General features: G+C 39.9%; 3 protein-coding genes across 3 annotated transcripts; 2 read left to right on the top strand and 1 right to left on the bottom strand.

The window, feature by feature from the left end:
• Positions 1–182: 182 nt before the first annotated feature.
• On the bottom strand, positions 183–6,946 carry LOC135581486 (probable galacturonosyltransferase 13). The gene is made up of 6 exons (XM_065180307.1): positions 6,315–6,946; positions 4,514–4,572; positions 4,251–4,406; positions 2,930–3,517; positions 1,555–1,857; positions 183–1,051 (listed from the first exon to the last, which is right to left on the bottom strand). The coding sequence occupies exons 1-6, from the start codon at positions 6,523–6,525 to the stop codon at positions 764–766; spliced, it is 1,605 nt and encodes a 534-aa protein (XP_065036379.1). The 5' UTR covers positions 6,526–6,946; the 3' UTR covers positions 183–763.
• A 4,218-nt stretch (positions 6,947–11,164) lies between these two features.
• Positions 11,165–18,952, top strand: LOC135671918 (alpha-1,4 glucan phosphorylase L isozyme, chloroplastic/amyloplastic-like). The gene is made up of 15 exons (XM_065180306.1): positions 11,165–11,462; positions 12,519–12,757; positions 12,849–12,950; positions 13,164–13,340; positions 13,522–13,797; positions 14,494–14,765; positions 15,118–15,235; positions 15,326–15,826; positions 15,994–16,146; positions 16,730–16,858; positions 16,940–17,176; positions 17,433–17,509; positions 17,823–18,009; positions 18,088–18,288; positions 18,479–18,952. The coding sequence occupies exons 1-15, from the start codon at positions 11,252–11,254 to the stop codon at positions 18,593–18,595; spliced, it is 2,997 nt and encodes a 998-aa protein (XP_065036378.1). The 5' UTR covers positions 11,165–11,251; the 3' UTR covers positions 18,596–18,952.
• A 3,447-nt stretch (positions 18,953–22,399) lies between these two features.
• On the top strand, positions 22,400–24,888 carry LOC135671917 (uncharacterized). Its single transcript, XM_065180305.1, has 3 exons — positions 22,400–23,148; positions 23,512–23,859; positions 23,953–24,888. Exons 1-3 carry the CDS (start codon positions 22,687–22,689, stop codon positions 24,574–24,576), a joined length of 1,434 nt encoding a protein of 477 aa, XP_065036377.1. The 5' UTR covers positions 22,400–22,686; the 3' UTR covers positions 24,577–24,888.
• The last annotated feature ends 850 nt before the right edge of the window (positions 24,889–25,738 follow it).

Genomic DNA, 25,738 nt, shown 5'->3' with positions numbered 1-25,738 from the left:
CTTTGACAAAAGAATTTGTAGAAAAAAGATCCAAGCAGGAATTAATATTTGGTGCAACATATCAACATAATATTGGCAACAGGGATCAAATTGCATTGGAGAAGAAACACTGAAACAGAACAATTGATCACATAGTGAGAGACAATTGACAACATGGTGAGAGGGCAACATAACAAAAGCACTGTAAGCAAAGAATTAACTGCACATTTCAATATCTTATGAATCAAGACAAATATCCTAGAGTTCCCCAATATTCAAAAGGGGCTTCAGTTACGGTTAATATCCATGACCTCCGAATTTAGAGGACGAATAAAGAACAGAAAAATGTTAAAAGTGAAATTAATCAATAAACTCAAAAGTAAAAGAAGAAAAGATAATCGGCATGCCTCTCGAGACAATCCAATCCTGGCTTCAGTATGGACCGGTCAGTGTGATCTGATGCTCCATTAGCAGCAATATGAAGAACATCATTTGTTCCAGAACAGGGTAATAAACCCTCCAGAACACTTGGAAGAACAACCTTTAATAGGCAAATGCTGATTGCTATCTAACAAAATGAATAGAATCATGCATGGCACCAGAAGTGCAGCCATCTAACTGGCTAGGTCTACGAGGAGGCCAACCATTTAGCTGCTCGGCTATAATAACTGAATTCTTAATGTACTCGGTAACTTCACTCGTATCTTGAGTGAAAACTGAGCCATCACTGTATCTATAATACTACTTTCCTGCTAAATGTTTACGCTGTCCAGTTTTCTGGTGATCATTGTGGCTCCAAGATATGACAATTGCTTACGAAGTTGTTGGAATAGTTTACATGCTTTGTCCAAAATGGCTGGAGGTGCTTATATCCAATCTCCAGCCATGGTTTGCATTGGCCGTTGTAGTGGATAACAGCAGCCTTCCTAACAGTGTCAAGGTCCGTCAATTCCTGATAGCCCAAACCTAGCATGTGCCATGATGGGTCTATAGGATACACATAACCTCTGAATGCTATGAGGGCTGGTGGCAACGTTCCAAGCTTCCACAGCTTCAGGTTTGACTTCAAATTCTGCAATCAAAATGAAAATGAAAAGAAAGGATAATAATTAGCAGAGGTGTACAGTTACAACATCAACTTATGATGTTGAGGTAATCAGCTTACACATTTGATCATTTATATTTCTTTCTCACATCTGCAGGTTAGAAGAAAAAATAGGCTTGAAATTTGTGTAGCCAATACAAGTTCTGAATAATTAACAAACTGAATATTTATCAGAAGATAATTATTCTGGTCGCATTTGGCTTAAACATGGACCTTAATGTCATAGGAAATTCAGAAGAACAAAAGATGTTTGGGTAAAGTATAGGAGAAAATTCGTTCATATGATTTAACTGGCTATTTAGAAAGATTAAACTGTTACCACCAAATTGTAGCTCAATGAACTTAGCTCATCAGCAACTTGGAGTTCGTTGAAAATAAAAAGAACATAAAGATCATTATGGTTCTTTGCAGAAAGAGAAGTTACAACAGAATAAACTGAACAATGATATGACAAATGGTTGAAACTTTACCTCCTTCACCCAGTAGTGATATGTTTCCCTAATGTTTGTCTTCCTCCAGGCATTTAAGTCAAACATATTCATCCCAAATGCCCATGCACACTCGTCAGGGTCCAATTTATTGGCTATGAGGGGATGTGAGAAATTAAAATATGTCCTGAAGCGCTTAGCCATCACCCAGGTATCTTCACCTTTGCATGTTTCTACAGCGCCGTTTACTTTTCCAGAAAAATCAATCTCCCACAACAGTGACAAGTCACGTTGAACAACAACATCATCATCGAGAAATAGAACCTTGTTGAGGCTTGGAAAGAGCTGTTTAAAATGTTAGGAAGAGTATGTTATCATCATTTTTAGAAAAATTACTTGGTTTGTCAACAAATAGACCTGTTATATACACCAAAACAGATTGTAACATGTAATAGAAAGCCATAATTTTATTATGGCTTCTTCATATGGGGATCTATGAAGAGCAAACACAGATATATCCATTACAGACATGCTGACATAGTAATGTTGGATAAGTAGCATATGATATTGGTATGGAAATGGCAAATAGTAATCACATGTTTTCTATTGATTGCTGATAATTAAATCACTATAGATGTTTTGTCTTGGATCATTTATGATGATTAAATCAGTAATTTATAAGAAGCATAACAATCATTCACAAAAATACTACAAACATATATGAAAATTTCATGGAAATATTCACATCAAAGTTTTATAAACAAATTCTCATTGCATCTCACCTCTATTGGGTGTTTAGAACCTTTATGTTGATGTTGATGGTTGACTAACTATCCTACGCTGATAACCATACTGGTCCGTAATATGCAAGTGTAGATAGTAGATATGCCCTTGAAATATGTCATAGACATGGAAAGATTAAAGCATCACTACTTCATTTATTGACTTAAAAGAAACGTTTATGTTTAAGATGTGTCTATCTTATAATTTTGTTGAGGGAATAATTATGTTTTTGAACCACTAATTAGAAAGGTGGATGTGTAAATTAAAGTTGACAACACATTCTGTTGATTTACCTTCACATATCTGCCTTCTTATAATTCTTACTTTAAAATTCATAGCAATCTTCTTTCTCAACATGCTAGATTATATTCTTCTAGCCACATATTGGATCTTCCACTTCTTTCTAATCTAAGCATCTTATCAACTAAAACCCAAAACCAGTTCATTTTAAGTTCCTCAATTTTCTCTCCAATCACTTAAATAGAATTTAGCATGCTGTAGGCTGAAGATATAATAACCATCCAAACAAGCATACTTTTGTTATATTGGTTCTTTGGAATCATTGCCTCTAGTACTACATTAGCAAAAAGTGTCATCAAGCAAAAGGATCTCAAAAGTACACCGACTAATTTACCTCGGGCAGGTATATGCGCAGATGGTTGAGCAGAGAAATGTATTTTGGACTCCTTGCTTGCAGTTTAGAAGCGAAAGCCCTTGGATTGTCACCAACATTGGTGCCCAAGATATAATCTCCATGATAGTGATTTCTAACACCATGGTGACTTTCAATAGCTTCGAGAACAGGCACATTTTCTCTTGTTAACCAGTCAAATTGGTGAACACCTTTCACCTCAATCACAGCAGGGGAAAGAGAATTTAAGGCAAACCATGAATGCATACCCGGATAAGTCTTTTTATCAGTTATGACATGGAAGACAACCCTCTCAGGCTGTAACGAAGATCGTACAACTGAGGTGACCACAACAGAGGCTGCAAGAATGTTATCAGTGGCAACAACAAAATGGTGATAAGAGTTATCAGAGAGTAAAGGTAGCAACTCTGGTGGTGGCAACTGTTTACGAGCTTGTGCATTGGATGAATATTCATCAGTCAAGCGCAATGAGAGACAATGTATGCCTTTAGGAACAGCAGTTGCTGCAAAATGTTTGTGCAGTTGTTCTGCTAGCCTTGATCTTTTCACCTCCCTATCCATATGTTCCATCTGCATATAACAAACAAGTGATAGAAAGAACATCCCCAAGTATATTAACTTAACGAGCTGCATGTAAATGGTTTAGTGTCCGCAAGTATGGATTCTAAGAATGACTGGCAGCGCCACCTCTTTTATAAAAAATTCCAACAAAGAATATTTAATCAGATTAAGATTGTTCCCAGATTTCTCGTATCTAATTTTTTTTCTTTTCTTAACAGAAGAAAGTTACATTTTTCTTGAACTTAAAGTATAGCCAAATTTAACTGAACAATAACTCTCAAGAATCTCATTTCTTCACTAGTGATGCTATGAATCTGGTGAAGAATATTCACATGAATGGTTAAGACATGCCACGTGAATAGTTGAGATGGCTACACAAAAGACTTGAAGGTTTGAAGAATAGTGTCATTGTAGCACATTCCAATTGAAGTGAACCATGAAGAGATCCCTAAGAGCTAACACTGGTGCCAACACTTACAGAAAAAATAAACAAAAAGACACAAAAATTAATAAGGAATTTTCGAAGGACAGTTCCAAGAATCCTGCAGAGAATGACGAGCTTCTATATTGTTCTCTAGATAACATCCATGTGTGAAGAAAACAGTATCACGATGATTTTTTAAATGAACAATACTTCAATGTTTAGTCAATGAATCGTAAAACATTTTATTGAACATCTTCAATCTTGTTCTGAGGAGAAATGTACCAAATAAGGACATAAAAGATTAACAAATGGGCATACCATTGCCTTCAATCTTACAGCAAAAGTGTCCGCATCATACTGATTGTTCTTCATGTCTGAAAGAAACTCACTGAAAGATTCTGGCAACTTCAGGCCGACTGGAATTTCCTCAGAGTTTACTTGATCAAGTATCTTGTATAAGTCTTTAACAAGCTTCTGTGATTGTGTTGAAGCGGTTCAGATTAAGATTATGTCTTCAACAAGGAGAAAGAGAAAACTATCCATCCATCATGACTAGAAAAGAAAACAATAGAAAACATTACCATGGAATCATCACCACCCCTTCCAAGAAACCCTGGTCCTAGCCGCCTCCCAAGACAATCTGATCCAAATAAGAAAATAACAAGGAAACTAATGTTATCAGCCGATGCAGTAGACATTGCATTCAAGTTATGTCATAACGCTCAATAAAATTAGATGTAGAAGCCAGAAAGTAGACCTAGTCAAATATTTTGCATAATCTTCTTAAATATTTGTATTCATTCTCTACAAACACATGCTTGAGGTAGACTTGTGAGAAAATAGTGCAGCCAGATATTATTGATGTTGCGGATAGCAGGTCATAAAAACTCCTATCAGCATAGCGTGGATGTAAAAGCTAATTGCATCAGCATATACAAGTATACAGACATTAAATAATTAAGCATATATTAAAGAAAGAGAAAAAACAAAAGCAGACCTTGTCACAAGACTCACAACTAATCTTGATGAACAAATATCGATAAAGCAGTTACAAATGAACATGATTAACATCATGTGGTGCATGTTGTGAATATCATAAATCCAAGTATAATGAGAAACTGCAGATAAAGGCAGGTGGATTAACTGAGAATGAAGAAGACCTTTAAAAACCAGCAGAATATAGAAAAAAGAAAAATAAGCTCAAAGCATAGACTGAGAAGACACCCATGTGTTGGAGTAAAATATTGAATGAGCTGAAGCATCCAAAACAGCTAACAAGCAAGCTTATTTTCCATGTGTACAACTGCTTCTAAGCGGTAGCAAAGGAAAGATCACACAGGAAGATGCAGAAAGCATTAGCAGCACAATTCATGGGTAATCAAAGGAAGAAAGGTAGATGTTTAAATGAAAACTGAAAGAGATTTCAACATTAACATTATACACACTGATGGAAATCTAAATGCAGCAGTCGGTTGCCTTTGAAAGGGGCTGCTGAGAGGATAATAAATATTGGGCATCATGATATAGGATTTAAACAGCATAAATATTTGAAAATATAAGGTCATGCACACATCAACAACAAGACACTGAATAAGCAAACAGAAACAAAAGCAACAACACAAATGAAAAGAACATAACACAAGAACTTCCAGGTATTTTACTTAACACAGTTATTTAAGACCAAAAGGAAAAGGCAGGAAATACTGCCAAGCCACCAGCATCATGCAGTAAAACCGAACACTAAAATAAAAATAAAAATCTATGAAGAGAGAAAAAAATAATAATAAAGATCCACTAAACTCCGATGCCACAGCCAAACCTATTGACCACTAAACTCCGATGCCACGGTTAACCCTATTGACCACTAATATTCAAAATACATACAAGAAGAAAAAGATGAAGAAAAAGGAAAGATATGGCACTCTCTCGACTGTACAACTAGAAATTTTGAGGATAAGTAACCCCTATCAAAAATAAACGAAAAAAATCACTAAGTTCATTTAAGCACCTTAAATTTACAATACAATAAACAATGTTCAGCCTAAGAAGTCGAAGCATGTGGCACAACCACAACCAAAACTATGTTGAATTCTGAAGCCGAAGTGAAGAACTGGGATGACCGAGTTGCTAGCCACCGACAAAGGTAAAGATGTAAGAAAAGATGTACGACGGAACAGCAAACAATCAAATTCAAGATCAACCAAAATGGACCGACAAAATCAGCATATACAATCATTTGAGAATGACATCTTTAGCATTTCAACCGCAAAGGATTTTTTTTTTGATATTGCTATGTCAGATCCATCGGCACCGACGCAACCCATCCAAGACATCAAATTGCAACAAATTCAAGAAACAGGCGAAAGGGTTCCAACATCCTACCGAAGGAGGAGCACTTGTTGACGCTCTCGAGGGTGACGACGGCGGTGAGGATGAAAACGAAGGGCAAGAGGAAGGCTAGGGCGAGGACAGTGTGGAAGAGGGTCCGGTAGGAGATGTGGCGGGCGGCGTCCTTCAACTTCATCAAGTCGAGGAATCCATTGGTGCTCGATATCGTGATGCTTCTCATGCCAGGCGAGAACCTAATCTGCATCGTCGTCGTATCCGACGCCGCGGCCGTGCCGGCGCCCGGTGCTGCCCGCCGCCGACCCTCACCGTTGCCGCCGTCGCCGTGGCGGCGCCGGCACCACGAGATCCTGACCCGCCAACGGCCCTACGCGAGAGAACATGCTACCAAGACGCCGGAGCAGCAATCCAATGCATCACCGAGGGATTCAGGAGCGGAGATCGCGCTACCATCAGCTACAAAATCGGATCTTGCGAGCCTCTGACGATCCGGCATTGGGTTTCTGACGCGCACTATGCTTTGATCCCTCGATTCCAGCTCTACCGGCGGGCAAACATTGAGCTTTGAGATCTGAGATCTTTGGTGTCGGAGGAAAACACGAGGGATGGATGGATGGAGGGAGGAAGCCAAAGGCAGAGGTGAAGGAAATTGGATGCTATAATTATTGCAAGAATTAGTTTCCTTTTTACTATATATATATATATATATATATATATATATATATAAACAGTGTCGAAACGATTAAAGGCGTTTGAAGTTTGACCTGAGGGCAATAAAAGGGAAAGAAAATTTGGATTTGGGAACCAATGTCGAAACGATCCCATAAGCTGAGGTAATTGATTGGTACCTCAATTCTTGGATGTAACGATCGAAGCAGGTGAAGACGGTTCTTTCACTTTGAAGTAACCTCACTAGCCACTGATCTCTTAGTATATCTAACATGATGATGATGATAATAATTATAATTATTATTATTATTATCTGATGGAAAATGATGATAGAACTATGTCTTATATTATAATTATTTTCACTCTTAAATAAATGGTTGAGAAAATAATTATCCAAATTTACCAAGGAATAATCACAGTAGTGAACATGTTAGTGATTGTTTTTTTTTTCTTTTAATTTAAAGCAGGGAAACAACAAAGAAAAATACCTATAAAAAAGACATGTTCATTTTGATTCCAAACGAAAAAGAATATTCTCTGCTTAAACACAAAAAGGTTGGTTGTTCATTGATCAGAACAGACCACTGTAGTCAAACGACGACTGCAGGCAGTAAAGTAAAACTTTGGTACTCGAGGAAGTCTGATCCTTTTTCTTCTTTAGTCCTTTTCGATGTCCTGTTACAATTAACGAGAGTCTTACACATTTGCATGATTTAACTTTTGTGTCATGGGATCCACAACACACATTTTCCTTCATTTAATTGCTGTTGGTACATTGAATCTTCTTCTTTTCCTCTCTGTGTGATCACTTTCATCCAACCCAACTAAATAATGACTGGTGAGTGAGAGGAAAAAGTATGTTGTATATATATATATTTATATATATGATGTATCCCTAACTTTTAAGGAATAAGACCTGAAAATGAAAATGAATGGTTTTTTGCATCGATTGCTTGAGATGTGGCAATATTATATGTGAAATCGAAGAAGGAAATCATGAGAAAGTGACTAAGATGGAGGATAGAGACTTCATTATTTTGTCCACATCAAAACTAAAGCCTGTGATAATTACTGATCTGGTGTGTTTTCCTTTTGGGAGCAGGGCCACAAATGTGTTGCATGTATCATGCAGAAAAGTCATGCACCAAAACTATCATTGGCTGTTCTGAAGCTTATCGGTGGATTGATTGCCGAGACTTTTGGTTTGTGGAGCAAATCTGAGCATGTTCAAAACCTTTATGCTTCAGATTTTGGTGTCCTTGCAGCAAAATAACAGGGAAGCTTTTGCCTGCCAGTTTCAGGGTATGCTAGCTTGGAGGAAGAATGCTAGCTGTTTTGCTGACTATATCTGCCAAGCACTAGAAAGAATAAATGAGATCGAAGGGAAGGCTGCAACCAGGTGGCCTGTTGCTTTTACTCATCGATTGCTGAACTATTTGTGATCAAGCAGGATGTCCAGAATAGTTCAGAAAAATCATGATAGCAAAGCTTGACATCATTACAAATCTACTCCTTTATTATATGAATGATTCATAATCAAATGTAAGATTACATATATTTGACTCTCCCCAGATCCCATATTGTGTTGGAACCAAAATGACTTGCAGCCCACCTCATGCTTGCTCGGAAAAGGCTGCGTGTGATTATGCTACTGAATAAATACTTTTAAGCTTGCTGTTTGACTACATGATTTTTCTATATGTCCTTGGGACACTGCATCCTCTTTGCAGCAAACATTTTGGCTTTGGCAGGTTTCCTCAGGCAATTTTGTTCTCATGTTGTCAGCAGGCACTCGAAATCAAGAGGAGCACAGGTACTTGGCGACAGTAGAAATAAATACTGTGTGTTCCATGCTGATTCAGAGCCACAACCTAAATTTGCTCTTCCTGTTCAAGATGGAACCGCAAACCACATCTCAATTGGTATGGCCTTGTATGAAGTGGTCAGATGGTGAATGAGCTCGTGATCAGCTTCCACAAGCATAAGCATCTGAAATCCCAGAGCATAGCTTATTTGGTGTTTGTGTGACATTTACAAGCTTCTGCAAGTTCCACATTAGGTCCAGACCAAATGAACAGTATCATAAGATGAAGGAAGGCATTGTATATTTATTTTGAGGCATCACATCCTTTGAGCTTCTCCTCTAGGGATCCCAGTTACTATGGTGGAACTGACTGACTGACCGACCGTTCACACTGCTGCTCTCTTTGTTCAGTATTCGAGTGCTCACCAAACTAGGATACAGATGTTTTTGAAGAAAATAATAGAAGATAAAAATAATTATTAAAAAAAATTTATTAAAAAAATAAAAATATTATATTAACATATTCCCAAAACAGAATAGAGAATTTTTTTCAACAGAATAGAGAGATTTCCTTATATAATTGAGAAAATCTTATCTTCTGTCACTTTTGTACCTAAATGTGTCTAGATAAATGTCAAATGTTTGCTTCACTTTCATCGTATTTATTACTGGATACAAGTGAGTGAGTTCCCCGAACGAGATTGCACCTTTCAAAAACTCAATTAGAAGATTTCATCATCCATCCGATGAAGCAAAGAGCACGAGCTGCATGCATCTCATAAACGAATGAGAAGGAAAGAGCGTGATCTGAGTTCCCTACAGTCATCCAATGCCAATGACCGAGGCTGATCTCAACCTTCCTCTCGTGACTTTGACTCCTCCAAAAGACCGCAAAAACTACAACCGACTGACATTGCAGATTAGAATGCTATATAATATATCATTATCTAACTAAAACTAATCGATATAAATACGTTAACTTTTATGATTCATAAAGTTAAATATGTGAAAACAAAATTAGTTTCTGATGCATGGATGATTGAGAGGAATATGCTCACATAAATTGCGCATCGTTCAGCCACCTTTTTAGCAGGGCGGGAAACATGGACGGTGAGGAGAGCGTTAGCAAACTTGGCACGCAAACACCTCTGTTCGGAGTCATTTGGACGAACGCGTGGTGGGCTCTCCTGCCACGGGAAACGACGACGTGCACTAGAAAAATATCACTGACCTCCTCACCTGTAAAGCGTCCAATAAACCCTTATCAATCTTACTGCTATATATATATATATATATGTAGAGCTTATATTATTATAATATTTTAAATTAAAAAATAAGAAAAAAACATGAATGTGGTCTGTTCCTCTTCGCTTGCTGTTAACAACGTAGACAATCGAACAAAATAAAAGTGTCTGTTTCCTTTGGGCTCATCAGACTCGCTGTGACTTCGCTCCCCACTGCTAAACTGATGTGAAGCGATTACGAGCCAAAAAAGATAAGGTAGCTTTTAACACTTGTCTCGAAGATTAGCGATCCCAATACGTTAATGAATGCTTCTCCTAGTCTTCTATGCTCACCGCAGGTGAACTTAGGCCAACATGGACCGGACGATAGAAGCCAAAAACAAAAGGATAATGTAGCTTTTAACACTTCATTTAAAGATTAGCAATCCCAATACGTTAATTAATGAATGCTTTTCCCGGTCTTCTATGCTCACCACAGGTGAACTTAAGCTAACTGATATGATGTTTTGATCATCGCATTTAAAATACTTTAAAATTTACTTGAAAACACTGTAAATAAATTAGATAGAATCAAAATACACTACAAATTATTTAATATGTTATACTATAATTCAGATAGATATTTATAATATTTTCAAAATAACATCATCTAAATAAAAAATAACTTGTTATAATATCTTAGTCAGTATATTAAAAATATAAAACCTACTAAAAACATGATAAATGATTCAAATAAACTAATTATAAATTTAAAAATATGATATCATAATAACACAAGAGAAATAACAACCAACCAAATAGATGTCACTTATAGTGTTTATAGTGTATTTAAAATCACAATAAAAATATTATAATTTTTTTTAAAAAAAATATTATAATAGAGTAAATAAAAATATAAATACATAAAAATATGAGTATTTTTTTAGAAAATCTCACTATTTCATTAAAGAGAGACGTGACGCGTGTAATCTTAGTTGATTTATTGCTGTTAAATCCGGTGAGGTGGCACCTTATTCTCACCGGAGGCAGCTCCACGTCGCTGACGCTGCGCAACCGTAGCCGGTTTTACCGAGTCTCACGGATTCAATGTGACCGTTCGTGACACCACCAAAAAATATCCATCAGCTCCCGCTCTCACTATATAACAGAAAGAACGAGGCGATAAGAGGATGTCTTCTTCCTCCTCTCAGTCACGCACTATCGGTCTTCTCTGTTGGTCATCTTCTCGGGTGTTGGGCTTTCCTCGTTGGGACTAGATGTCGTCGTCCCCGTTCCCGTCTCGATCCGCGATCTACTCCCACCTCGGAACCATCCCGGGGTCGCCACTACTGCGGTCATCGACGATCGTTTATGTACCGGCCCCCTTCTTCGGCGGGATCGGGAGGGGGCGGCGACGCTCCCGTAGATCGATCTCCGTGAGGAGCGTCGCCAGCGATCGGGAGGTGAAGGATCCAGTCGCGGAAGGCGGTAAAACTTTCGATCCGTCCTATTTGCTCTCTCGTTGTGGATTGTCGACGATCTGTGTTTGGTGTTTCGTTTGCGTGAATCATTGGAGCAAAACACGAAATGTAGATGAGACTGCTGCTTAATGTTCCTTTTTATGGCTTGGTTAATGACCACTGAGACCTTCCATCGAATGAGTAACGAGTTTTGGTAAATAATTGTTTGTTATGTAGTTCATCTTTGGAGCTTGGCTTTGGTTGCATCCGACGACACGACGAAGAATATTGTTGAAAGTGACGGTACGAAGAAGCAGTCGGAAAGAGCAGAAAAGAAGAGAGAAAGGGGAAGATAGAAGGGATCATAGAAAAAGTAAAAAGAGAAAGTGGGTCTAGTCCATACACATATTATTCATACACTGGTAGAACTGAATGTTTTTGAGCTAGTGGTTACGGCTCTAGTATTAAAGCAGATAGGAAGAGACATAGGGTACAAGGTTCAGATGATTTTTCGACATAGTCTTGGCTACGTGGGTCGTATTTGACGGTCTTAGAGATTAAAGGAGATCAAACTATAAGAGCGAATTTGAAGGTAAATGCTAGAGTATAGCTGTTTACGAGAGTTTCTGGATGGTAAGTTCACCTGATTAACCTGAAACTTTAATTGATTTTAAGGAGGTTCCTGTTCATAGTGTATACTATTTTTATTTATTGTCCTAAATTTGAAAAAAAAAAAGAATGTAACTGAAAATAAAAACATTATTTTTATTTTAATAAAAAATATCATCTTAATCCAACATTATCTGCCTCTACAATTTGAGTTTATGAATCTTTTGTGATCTTAGGTGGGAAAGCAAGTTTGGCAATATTGATCTTGATCCAATCTCTTCTTTTAAAATTTGTGATGCTATCCGTTCCACCAAATTTCTCTGGAATCTTAATCGACCTGCTTCTGGTGCTCCCTTATTTAGATATGTAATTATGCCTTCTTGTTGCTTCACCTCAATGCTGAATGTAATATTTGAGAGTGTTGTTTTATTTTCTATTCCTGCATCATATGGACTAAATGAACTTTATCTTTTAGGTGTTGCAAGTGCCTTGAACTATTCTGCATATAACGCCTCCACTGTAGCATCAAGTATCAAGTATCATGCTGAATTCACACCCTCATTCTCTCCTGAACTTTTTGAGCTTCCCAAGGCATACATTGCTACTGCAGAAAGTGTTCGTGATGCAATAATAATAAACTGGAATGCCACTTATGAGTACTATGAAAAGATGAATGTGAAACAGGCCTACTATCTCTCCATGGAATTTTTGCAGGTTTGATAATTGACTTCTAGTATTCACTACAATCAAACTTTCATTCTCATGTTATTGATTTTGTTCATCGTTCTCTCATCCACTTCTGTAGGGACGAGCACTGTTAAATGCAATTGGTAATCTAGAGCTAACAGGCCATTATGCAGATGCATTGAGACAGCTTGGACACAATCTTGAGAATGTTGCCGAGCAGGTTAGACAAATTTCAGTACATATCACAGATGGTGTATGACTTCTCCATTACCTTACACATGTTTCCCATTGCCTTAATAATATTGGTTCAGAGCCACGTAATATTTTTGTGATGTATTTGATGATGTCCTTCTAAAGGAAGCAAGCTTGATGGTAAATGCCTCTCTTGTTTCTCACTCAGGACTTCTAAAATGCGATCAATAATTGTCTGCAGGAACCAGATGCTGCACTTGGCAATGGTGGTCTAGGACGTCTAGCTTCATGTTTTTTAGATTCCTTGGCAACATTGAATTATCCAGCTTGGGGATATGGACTAAGATACAGATATGGTTTGTTTAAGCAGAACATCACAAAAGATGGTCAGGAGGAAGTTGCAGAAAATTGGCTTGAGGTATGTCTCTTGCAACTCCTATAGTCCTATGTACATCATTCTGTTTCTATTTTCTCCTCTGTTTACAGGAATACCTAGGTAAGATCATTCTATTGTTATTTGAAGTTGGAGCCTTATTTCTATACACTAGATCCATAACAAAAGCTTATTGGTTTTCCTAAATAAAATATTCTTGTTGTAGATGGGAAATCCCTGGGAAATTGTACGAAACGATGTCTCATACCCTGTGAAATTTTATGGCAAAGTGATCATTGGTTCAGATGGAAAGAAGCATTGGATTGGTGGAGAGAATATAAAAGCCGTTGCCTATGATGTACCAATACCTGGGTACAAGACTAAAAGCACAATCAACTTGCGCCTCTGGTCAACAAAAGTACCATCAGAAGATTTTGATTTGGCAGCTTTTAATGCTGGACATCATGCCAAAGCTTCTGAGGCACAACAAAATGCTGAAAAGGTTTATTTCGTTTCAAAGCTTCTGAGGCAGCTTTTAAGACTGTTGATTTCTCTGTAGCCACTCTTTTATGCATTATCACTCACAGAAGTTTTTTTTAAAATTTTAGGAAATCATTACAGTAATTATCGAATATATGAATTAAATCAGGATCTGAATTTGTATAGACTTCCTCAAATAGATTTATCAAAATTTCTTTGATCAGTTATTTTTTATAGTTAAGGATTTCTCACATATTTTTTCCTGAAAAGTTAATTTTTAAACTTGTATCCCTGGGTTCTTCTAACCCTTGAAGCATGAAATATGATGTTACTTCGATGGGATGAAATCTTAAAATCACATGTCTTTGATGTATACCTCCAAAAGGTTTTAAAGGACTAGTATGTTGATTGCTTAATGTGTAAAGCATTTATTTTCGTAAGTCCCAGATATTTCTGGCATAGTTTCTTTTCCCCTCTAAATCATGTCAAGGGACTTATTCAAATCCACCACACATGGTATTTATTTGAACTTCTAGTTGAAATCTAATGAACAGTTTTCATTCTTACTGATTGTGGTTGCATTATGTTGATTACATTATTTACTTTATGTTCAAAAATAGTATAGTTAAATTATATTAACATTATCAGTGGGAAACATATGTTCTATTTAATTTCATGTTCCCCTCTTTACATTTATGATATGTGGGGTTTGTTTCAGATATGCTATATATTGTATCCTGGAGATGAGTCTATGGAGGGAAAAATTCTTCGTTTGAAACAACAGTATACACTTTGTTCAGCCTCTCTTCAAGATATCATTGCATGTTTTGAGAGGAGATCTGGAAATTCTGTTAATTGGAAAGAATTTCCTACAAAAGTTGCAGTCCAAATGAATGATACTCACCCTACACTCTGCATTCCAGAGTTAATGAGGATACTGATTGATGTGAAAGGTTTGACCTGGAATGAAGCTTGGAAAATTACACAGAGGTACTTTCCTGTCTTAAATTTCCTAAATCTAAGTTCTTTCCTAATTTTTGTTTGCAGAAAAAAACACTACTACTGGCAGTATAATTATATAAAAATATATAGGACTATATGTAGAATGTTCAGCAGGATGCTTAGTTTTCCCAAGGTAGGACATAAATAACACTCTATATATGGTTGTATGCTTCTTGGCGCGAAATAGACAAGATGAACATGCACAGAAATCTATCATAAAAAAGATATGGTCAGCTACTAGATGTGATTTTTGAGTAACTTGATGGTTGGAACAACTTAATTTTATATACGAAAGGTACTAATGTCATCTGTACTGTGATTGCTAACTTTACCCTTTCAGAACCATGGCATATACAAACCACACAGTTCTTCCTGAAGCTTTGGAGAAGTGGAGTTTGGAGCTGATGCAGAAGCTACTTCCGCGACATGTTGAGATCATAGAAATGATAGATGAGGAGGTATAGTTTGAATTTTCATTTAAATAGACATGAAAATTATTGTTACATTGCTTGAGGTCATTGATAATTTGTGTTCATCGATATAAACAGTTGATCAACTTCATCATCTTAGAAAATGGAAAAGAAGATCTCGTGCTTTTGGAGAAGAAATTGAAAGATACGAGGATCTTAGACAATGTTGACTTTCCAGAATCTGTTCAGAAATTGTTTTATAAACCAAAGGAAGAAACCCCAAAAGAAACTTCAGAAGCAACTTTGAAAGAGACCCCCCAGGGAACTTCAAAAGAATCCCTGAAAAAAACTTTGAAAGAAACCCGAAAGGACATCCCTATTAAACCTAAACAAGCACCACTAGGGAAACCTCTAAAGCCTTCTGGTGTGCTCCTGGATGAAAAAGCTGAGTTTGAGGAAGTTGAACCAGAGGAAGAGGATTCTGAAGGTGAAGAGCCATCCTTTTGGAAGTCAAATCCAAAATTACCTAAGATGATTCGTATGGCTAATCTTTGTGTTGTCGGCGGACATGGGGTGAACGGGGTTGCTGAAATTCATAGTGAGATTGTTAAACAAGATGTTTTCAACAGTTTCTACAAGGTAAATATTGTAAGTTCATTGTTTCAATATTTTTTATTGTTGCAAGTCAGCTGATGCCACTATGGTAACTCAATCACACTTGCTGGTTTTGCTTGTTTCTATTGCTTGTCTATTTGGATGGAACATGCAACTGATGACATAAATGAGCATTGTCATTTTTATTGCAGTTATGGCCTGAAAAGTTTCAAAACAAAACAAATGGTGTGACTCCTCGGCGCTGGATTAGGTTTTGCAATCCTGAACTCAGTAGTATATTAACTAAGTGGATTGGTACGGATGATTGGGTTCTGAACACTGAGAAACTCGAAGAACTTAGAAAGGTAATGGTAGCTGGCTTAATTAAACTTGGCTTTCTTTTGCTAAACAATTTGCCAGCTCACTAATATGTACTCATCAGATATCTATTCTGAATTTGAGACTGGTGGGAAAATAACTAGTCTCTAGCTTCTGGAATTCACATATCTCCTTTTCATGGAGCCATGACTCTTGTTTGTATCATCCTTTCCATGCTCATCTAATTTATTCTTTTAAATCCTTCTGTAACTTGTTTCAACTTTTTATCTGCTTGTTATTTCTTCAACATTCTGTTTCATTTCCTTAAGTTAGCTTCTCAGATTCTGCAAACCCTTTTTCTCTGTTCTTGTTTCATATTTAGTTTTCAGATTTTTGAAGCATATTTATATATACATCGTTTTCCATCAATTTGTGATGGGAACACTTTCTTCTTCCTCTCTGTTCAGAAATGTACCATCACAGATGCTATGATTTTGGTCTTGAATTGGTGCTCTAGTTCTTGTGAATCATCCAACAATTAATCTTTGTCCAGGGGATTCTGCAGATATTGTTGAACCATCATTTTTCATTTTTCTTTACATTATCTGACATGAGTACAATTTCTGACAGTTTGCTGACGATGAGGATCTCCATTCAGAGTGGAGAGCTGCTAAAAAAAGCAACAAAATGAAGGTTGTTTCACTCATAAGACAGAGAACAGGCTATATTGTCAGCCCAGATTCGATGTTTGATATTCAGGTTTGTTCAGAATACAACATCTCTCTAACTGCCAGCAATTCTTCCAGTTCTAATTGGCTTAGCTGTATCATATTTTATCAGGTAAAACGGATCCATGAATATAAGCGTCAACTGTTAAATATCCTAGGAATTGTCTACCGCTACAAAAAAATGAAAGAAATGACTGCAGAAGACAGAATATCCAGTTTTGTTCCTAGGGTCTGCATATTTGGTGGTAAAGCCTTTGCGACATATGTACAGGCGAAGAGAATAGTAAAGTTTATCACTGATGTTGGGGCTACTATAAATCATGATCCAGATATTGGAGATCTACTGAAGGTATATCTAGCCTATAGATATCTCTAATCCTAACTGAATTCAATTTTTCATCTATTGCTTACTGCATAGTTGTTTGGAGCTGGAAAATCATTCTTCTCCATAATTTCATGTCTTCAAGAAAAAAAATAAAAAGTCAGTTTCCTGGCTTGAGATTCTGACATCACTCGTTTGGTTATTTTCTTATCTACTAATCCAGGGTCAGGTGAAAAATAAATGCTGGATTTGTGATCAGTAACAATTTTGTTTCTTTGTCCAGGTTGTTTTCATTCCCGATTATAATGTCAGTGTTGCTGAGATGCTTATACCGGCTAGTGAGTTATCTCAACATATCAGGTGATTTATAACCTTCATTTAATTTGACAAAGATTTGCATTAATCCAATTCACTTTATGATATATGATTTTAACAAATTTGTGGGAGAAAAGTTCCAAGCAATCATAAATTATTATGCCTATTTCTTAACAAAGGTTATGAATGTGGACACGCCACATTTGTATCATTTATAGTTGCAAGCAATAGTAGGACCAGCGGTTGAGTTGTTTGATTTTGGAGCTAAATCTCTTGGTATTGTTAGATAATTTAGTAACCTATGCTATAGTTTGTGAATTTCCTTCAACTCAAGACGCTCTTAATCTTTTCTGGATAGTACCGCCGGGATGGAAGCAAGTGGAACTAGCAACATGAAATTTGCAATGAATGGCTGTATTCTGATTGGAACCTTGGACGGAGCCAATGTTGAAATAAGAGAAGAAGTCGGAGAAGACAACTTTTTTCTCTTTGGTGCTCGTGCACATGAAATTGCTGATTTAAGAACAGAAAGAGCAGAAGGAAAGGTAAATATATTTCATCTAGAGCTGGACAAATACTATTCAACTTGTTGAACATGCTTGCTTGTTTCCGTTTGTGGACAGTTTGTGCCAGACCCACGATTTGAAGAGGTCAAGAAATTTGTCTGTAGTGGCGTCTTTGGACCTGGTGATTATGACGAGTTGATGGGATCCTTGGAAGGGAACGAAGGATTTGGTCGTGCAGATTATTTTCTTGTTGGCAAGGATTTCCCCAGCTACCTTGAGTGCCAAGAGAAGGTTGATGAGGCATATCAAGACCAAAAGGTAAGCATCACTAGTTTTAAAGACTTTTCAACATTTCGAATAATCATACCTTAAACCCCTTTTTTTTTGTGTTTTTGTGCAAAAATCTACCTTAACATTTACAGAAATTGGTGTTGTTATGAAGTAAGAACGTAGCTTATCAACCCTTATATATGTTATTACTGAAGAGTTGTGAACTGGTTTTTCACAGAGATGGACAAAAATGTCAATCTTAAACACAGCTGGCTCCTACAAATTTAGCAGCGATCGGACAATTCATGAGTATGCAAAGGACATCTGGGACATAAAGCCTGTCGTCTTGCCATGAAAGACGTGCATTCTGCCGCTATTTTTAGTTGTGAAGCTGCAATAACTATCTCGACGTAGAGGTCAACCGTCATCCCAATCGTCTTTTAAAGAGGGTGGCATGCGTATCAGTTCCCACGGAGAGGATACGTACGTAGTCAAAGGTGATTCTGTAGCCCGCGGCGTCCAAAGCGAGCAAGATCACCTAAGCAAGCAATAAAATGAGGGTTGACATTAGTCCACGGTAGATCGATCGATCATGTGGACAATAATTAATGTTCCTTGTATAATGCTGCAGTCGGGTTATGGTTCTGCTTACCTGCTGCCGTTGTTTTATGTTTAATCCTATTAATGAATGAATCTTCTTTCCGCATAACAAGTCGTTCCTCCTGGCATTATTATATTGTTTCAGTTGCTGCGATGTGCGAAACCAGAGGTTGTCATGATGGTTATGATGCCATCAACAAGTTGTGGATGGAGTCGCCGCTTTCTTTGTTTCACGGATGTTCGGCATTTTCATTTTGGATAAATGGAAGCTTAACGTTTCTCTTAGAAAACTAAAATTCTATACGATAATGGACTGAAATCGGAAGCATATAAATGTTCATGTATCGATGCCTCAAAACCATCTACATGTTTATTTTCGCGTTATATTGCGTCCAAGGTGGCAACTTTAGAATGTCGATTAAAGCCATATTGAACCGCAGAAACACATACCACTGTTGGTATATATTGAAGGTCTCGGGAAGTAACCTTTTGACCTAGTTATTAGGGTTAGGGTTCCGCGGTCGCCTTCATTAAGGAGAAGATCTCGTAAGGAGAATGGAGGGGCTTCCCAATAAAAATAAATGGTGGTCATCAGCCTGCCTTACACATCTGCAATCAAGATTTCTTGGGCTTGGGCTGCCCTCGTTTGCACTCCGAATGACTTGGTTCTTCGACCATCAGACGGCTGCGTCAGGTTCAAACCCTATGGGAATCAATTCGATCGAACGCAGTGAGTAGTGATCCGGATCACTTTCTTGCACCAATTCCAACCCCTACGTCACAATCACATGCACATGCACATGCACATACACATACACATACACATACACATACACATACACATACACATACACATACGGTGGTAGGGCACTCCAGGATGCGTCGGGACTCACTGCGAGGAAACGTTCGTCTCTGACGCCACCAACCACTGACAGACAGCTGGAGAGAACACAAGTTTGACCACGACGAAATACGCCATTACTGACGCGTCCTTCGCTGCCGAGCTCTGTCCATCGGTCAGAGCTGTGCCCAAGCGAGGAGAGGAGGAATCTTTGTCTGGTTTGGTGTGTGCGGAATGTTTCGAGATGATAGAAAAAGGATCAAGGACGTTGCCCTTTACTGTCAAAAAGATGGGGAGATGCTCGTCATCCACACCCATGGCGAAGTCTCCTCTACCGATGCAAACTTCTGCAAAAGGATCTGTACGCAGATTCGCCATCGATTCACAAGAATAAAAAGTCTATGAACTCATCATTTCCTCTCGATGAACCGCAACGACTCAAGAAAATAATACGACGATAAGGAAGAATTCGTGGCACGTTAGATATCTGTATAGAGAGAGAAAGAGATATATGAATCGAAGACTCTCTCTCTCTCTCCTGTTCTGCGGATGGCTTTCTGCTCGTTGCTCGGCGACAAAAGCATATGGTCGCAGGCAATTAATGGTACCTCTTCGAGCTGGAGATTCACTCACCCACCGTGAATGGGCAAAATTACTCCATCGTCTTCTTCCTTTTCCCGACCAGGAGTACATCCCTTCTACGATCTTACTTGCACCACACTCCAGAAGAGCCAAGTAGAAGAACTTTGTGACGCTTCAACTCCAAGCATCATAAAAGCACACAGTGGTGTAACACGACTGCGACGTGCAGCTTACGGTGCTCGCAGTCATGCAAGCTCCTGCGCTCCATTCTCTTTGAGTTCTTTTGCTTTCCCTGCACAACCTCCTGTCGATGGAACCGACGGCAAAACAGTACAAGGGTAAAGGAGAGGGGAAGGGCGAGCACAGTGATCTCATGTGACGCTGGAACGGTGTCGGAATCAGATCCGTTTCCCCCACCAACCAGGGTGAACTGTGCATGTGCTGCAAAGGGAGGAAGGCCGTGCTGGTCCAAGCACGGTGAGCGACTCCATGCACGCCTTATCTTCTCCCATCCTCTGATGGATGTACGTCGATCTTCCTATCTTAACTTCATGAACCAGAGACTCTGAGACGATCATCATCATCATCATCATCATCATCATCGAGAGGTTGGATTACTCGTCCGCTGAAGCTGGATCTAATTAGGTTAGCTGTGGCCCCATCCATGGATTACTCGTTCTTGGAAGGATGACACTGAGAGAGAGAGAGATAAGTAAAGTACATGCTTTTAAGTGAGGGAGGGAGCCAGTTGGAAAGCAGCACAAAAACCCTTATGCAACTTGTCCATTATGGCTTGTTGTTTCCTCGGGTTTTATGCCGTTGTAGAGTTGTGCTTTTTGATGCATTCCGAAGGACCACTACAGGAGTAAATGCATGAACACAAGCTCCCTATTTCTCCCAGGAATTGAAGTTAGGAACAAAGAGTCATTTGATTAACCTGCACTGCCACCGCGAACATAGAATTGATTTGTGATGGCCGAGGGAAGAGGTGACCTTTTTGCTGACTGCACCCTTGTTGGTACGAATGGACCACCAAATGGTTTGTAGATGGAGCAAGCGATGGATGTCATTCTGGTTGGCTCCACTGAGTTTTCACCCTTCTCACCTGCCTGCTGGCCTTCGTGACAGCAGCATCTGAAAGCTCCATTGCTTCCTTTGTCCTTGATGTCACCGAGCACTACTCTCACTTGAAACCAGGCATAATAAGGTCAATCAATGACTCGAAAGTTTGGACCAATTGCTGGCCATGCCTGTCCAAACAACGACTTCATCTTCGTCTTTCGACGACAGTCGACCACCCATCGCTGCGAGTGACGTCGATGGGAGAACGATAGAACGAGACACATCTATCTCCGCATTCCATGCAGAGAATGCATCTAAACTACGTAAAGCTGCGCATGAAGCTGCAAAACTCTTCGCTGCCGTCTCTAACATCTTCTTCCTTCACCGGGCGTGCCGAGTGGAGACGACGTAGCACTTTTCTGCACGAAGCAACTCTATCGTGATTCATTACTCCATTTTCCCCCACTGTTTTCTCGGTCATCAGACGCCAAGAACAACAGGAAGCACTCAGCTCGTGCCGATGCCTCGCCTCAAACCATTGTCTCCATCACGCGCTGATGCTTAAACAGCATCGTAACAGTGATCGAGACTTTTTTTGTTGGACCGACGACATAGTTCTGAGACTCAATGCACTGATGCCACGGAGGAATGTCTTCTGAATATTCACTCGCTGAGTTCATGAAATCTCCTCATTTCGATGACACACAAAAACAATGTAGACCATATCTTAGTATTTATTATCTGCACCTAAGTAATTTGATGCTGCTAAAAGCATATTAATTCTCTCTTTATTTTTATTTTTTTTTAGCCCCATAAAATAGGAAAATATGTTGGGGACTATTATTATTCGGAGTGGAGAGTTGGCAAGGTTAACCCCACCTGAGGTGAGCGTATCGACGGGACCCATCATATCTATAGGGCCTACTCATCTAGTGGTGGCCACATTCTGTTTTGGTTCCTCTATTTCTTCTTTTTTCTATTTCGGTCCTTCTGTGCTGTCTTCCTTTTTTACAGTTAACCCCCTCCCTTCTTTTTTCTTATCATTCCCATCCCTCCCTCCGCTTTCCTTTTCCTCCGTCCTCGGACAGCCGCAGTCACGCGCTCTGCCCCGTCTCTTTCCCATTCTTCTTCTTCTTCTCCTCCGTCTTCAAGTCCACTCCTTGGTCGGATTAATAATCACGCCTTGGTCCCTCCCTGTCTTCCTTGGCGGCTTCGTGCGACCTCTACGCCGCAAAACACTCGTAGCTCCTTGGTGGAGTTTGGCCCGAGTCTTCGCTCCCTTAGAAGAGTCCGTTCGCCTCGTCGTCTTCTTCTACTATCTCTCTCCCTCTTTTAGGGTTTTGGACGAGGGGCAAGGCCGGATGGAGAAGAAGCAAGGGTTCTTTTCGGCGCTGAGGGAGGAGGTGGCGAGGGGGCTGACGCCAGCCCGGGCGCGGGCGCCGGGGAGGTCGAGGTCGAGGTCGGAGAGCCCCCGACGGGGACCGTCGCCGGTGGTGGAGCTTCTGCTGCTGCCGCGGCGGCGGTGGAGGCGGCGCGGGATGGTGGGGGGACCGGCGGTGCCGAGATCCGGGAGCCTGGCGCCGCTGATGGAGGGCCCTGATTCGGGGGAGGGGGAGGGGGATGAGGCGCGCAAGGAGCGGGGGTGGGGGCAGTGGGTGAAGGGACAGCTCTCCCGGGCGCCATCCGTATCCACCTCCGCCGCCGCCTCGTGCCGGCCTTCGGACCTCCGGCTTCTTCTTGGGGTCATGGCGGCGCCCCTCGCCCCCATCCACGTCTGCTCCACCGACCCGCTTCCTCACCTTAGTATCAAGGATACTCCCATCGTGAGCGCTCCTATCCTTCTTCCTTCCCTGGATTGTCATATCTTGCCATCATTTACGTTCGTCCTTAACATCGAATTATATGGTGTGGCAAAGATATTGGCTTCATCTTCAAGACTTTACTTAGGTTATCGATAATACTGTGCCTCTGTTTGATGTAACGGATGTGCATTTTGATCAACTTGTTTCTTCATAGGATTTCGTGGCAATATCTTTCATTCATGCGAATTTTCCCTATTTAAAGATTCAATAGACAATTAATTCATGATGCACTGTGATAAATGCATCTCGTTTCCAATTGGTTACATGTTTGTAATCGATCCTTGCTTTGGTTTGTGAGCAACTCCTCTCGATTTGTTGTTGCAGGAGACGTCGTCGGCGCAGTACATCCTTCAGCAGTATACAGCGGCATCAGGAGGTCTGAAGTTGCTAAGCTCCGTCAGGAATGCTTACGCAATGGGGAAGGTTAGGATGGTGGCAACCGAGCTCGAGATGGCCACCAAGATCGTGAGGAAGAGGAATGCATCCAGGGATGCAGAGTCCGGTAGCTTCGTCCTCTGGCAGATGGCACCTGACATGTGGTATGTGGAGCTCGCAGCCGGTGGCAGCAAGGTCCGTGCCGGTTGTAATGGGAAGCTAGTTTGGCGCCACACACCATGGCTCGGTGCCCATGCCGCCAAGGGCCCTGTCCGGCCCCTTCGTCGGGCTCTTCAGGTATAGAAGATGACCCTATTTCACCTTGTGTTTGATGGATTGCTTTGACTATGATAGATGATCGAGATGGTTCTGTGTTGCTATACGAAATAGGGTCTTGATCCGCTGACCACAGCTAGCATGTTCGCCAATGCACGATGCATCGGGGAGAAGAAGGTCAACGGGGAGGATTGCTTCATCCTCAAGCTATGTGCGGATCCACAGACGCTCAGGGCAAGGAGCGAGGGACCTGCCGAGGTCATTAGGCATGTCTTATTTGGTTACTTTAGCCAGAGAACGGGACTACTCATCCATATTGAGGATTCACATCTGACTCGAATCCAAGCAAGTGCCGGCGGTGATGCTGCTTACTGGGAAACCTCCATCAACTCCTTCATCGACGATTATCGCCCGGTCGATGGCATGATGATTGCGCACTCTGGTCACTCGGTTGTCACTCTTTTTCGGTTCGGTGAAGTGGCCATGAGCCACACGAAAACCAGGATGGAGGAGGCTTGGACCATCGAGGAGGTTGCCTTTAATGTTCCTGGTCTCTCTATGGATTGTTTTATCCCTCCGGCTGATATAAAACGTGGGTCCATCAGCGAAGCCTGTGAGCTACCTCAGGGAGAAAGAGGGGAGAACACCGTGGCTGGGAATCATCGGGCCAAGGTCGCGGCACTGGAGAAGTCACATGATGGCGCCGATGGTAACATCGTGTGGAGGGTGGAAGTCTAATGCTAACACCATATAAGATTTGATATGAATTGAATTGTCTATACCTGCACCGTGCTTGTTTACGCTGACCGACTGACCATGAAATGTAGATCTCTAGGGACTAATTCTGTGGGGTCTGGAGGATTATTTCCCCTATAGATAGTGCCAGAATGGTTCGATGCTTTTTGATATTGGAGCATTGTGGTTCAGTGCTCTTGGACCTGCAGGCCTTGATGAATCCTTCCGAAGCGAAGGCAGGGTTCACTGGTTTGGTGTTTTTCGGTTTGTCAGCTGTGGAATGGGAACAGTGTTTGTTCCTTCTCATCTTTTTAACAGGTTGCTGCTTCTGTTCCCGAAAGGAGAGGATCATGTCAGTGTTGATACTTCTTCCCTGATCAAAAGCCGATTTTTTTTTTTTTTTCTGGTGCATGAAAAACTTCGCTGGGGAATTGTGCGCCGGTGAGATGGCTCCAATTCAGTTCTCCTATGTGTTTTGCTTTTTTAATCGTTTGCAAGTTAGTTGTTCAGGATGTGTTGAGCTAATTGATGTAACTGTGGATTGGTAGTGGACTTGGATGTAACTTTTCCTAGTCTACTCCATCCATATGGAGTCTTAATCTTGCTAAAGAAGTGGCTGTAGACCGAACTCTTTGTTTTATCTGATGCTATATGTTTTGCATGTCTGATTCCATGGATCAAAGTCTGTTGATTTATCTCAATTACTTACAATTGTACTGCTACTACTACTACTACTACTAGTCTGTTGCGAGATAAACCATTGATGAGTGGTTGAAGGGAAAGTTCTTTGACTGAGACATTGCAGATAGATTTACTGAATGTTTTATGCTATATGTGTGTTTGTATGTATGCAAGTATGTATGTATTCTTGATCATTTGATAACTGCATTAGTGAGTCTTTCATCTTCGTCTTCCTTGTGAAGAGGTGTATCCATGGCTTTTATGTATTCCATCACAAACATAAAAGATCATTAATCAGGCATGACTAAGGTTTTAATGGTAGAGATTTCAAACCCCTACTTTCCTGCTTGTGTTCTTGATCAGGTTGGATTGTCTACATTAGCTAAATAATCACTATAATTTTCTTACGATGCAAAGGTAATTACAAGTAATTGTATTCCACCTCGACGTATGATTGGATCACTCATCTTATATCTATACGAAT

Source organism: Musa acuminata, chromosome BXJ1-4 (assembly GCF_036884655.1).
Source record: "Musa acuminata AAA Group cultivar baxijiao chromosome BXJ1-4, Cavendish_Baxijiao_AAA, whole genome shotgun sequence".
NCBI lineage: Eukaryota > Viridiplantae > Streptophyta > Magnoliopsida > Zingiberales > Musaceae > Musa > Musa acuminata.
The sequence above is the reverse complement of the archived record's forward strand: the minus strand, read 5'-3'. Positions and strand labels throughout refer to the sequence as shown.

Bases quoted from the DNA above. Each gene is read 5' to 3' on its own strand.
- LOC135671917 (XM_065180305.1), top strand. From the start codon at position 22,687: ATGGAGAAGAAGCAAGGGTTCTTTTCGGCGCTGAGGGAGGAGGTGGCG. The intron at 23,149-23,511 runs GTGAGCGCTCCT...TTGTTGTTGCAG, and splicing joins GTATCAAGGATACTCCCATC to GAGACGTCGTCGGCGCAGTA. The intron at 23,860-23,952 runs GTATAGAAGATG...TATACGAAATAG, and splicing joins CCCTTCGTCGGGCTCTTCAG to GGTCTTGATCCGCTGACCAC.
- LOC135671918 (XM_065180306.1), top strand. From the start codon at position 11,252: ATGTCGTCGTCCCCGTTCCCGTCTCGATCCGCGATCTACTCCCACCTC. The intron at 13,798-14,493 runs GTTTATTTCGTT...GGTTTGTTTCAG, and splicing joins CACAACAAAATGCTGAAAAG to ATATGCTATATATTGTATCC. The intron at 17,510-17,822 runs GTGATTTATAAC...TTTTCTGGATAG, and splicing joins GAGTTATCTCAACATATCAG to TACCGCCGGGATGGAAGCAA.
- LOC135581486 (XM_065180307.1), bottom strand. From the start codon at position 6,525: ATGCAGATTAGGTTCTCGCCTGGCATGAGAAGCATCACGATATCGAGC. The intron at 4,573-6,314 runs GTAGGATGTTGG...TATTTGGATCAG, and splicing joins CAACAAGTGCTCCTCCTTCG to ATTGTCTTGGGAGGCGGCTA. The intron at 3,518-4,250 runs GTATGCCCATTT...TGTTATATGCAG, and splicing joins CTGTAAGATTGAAGGCAATG to ATGGAACATATGGATAGGGA.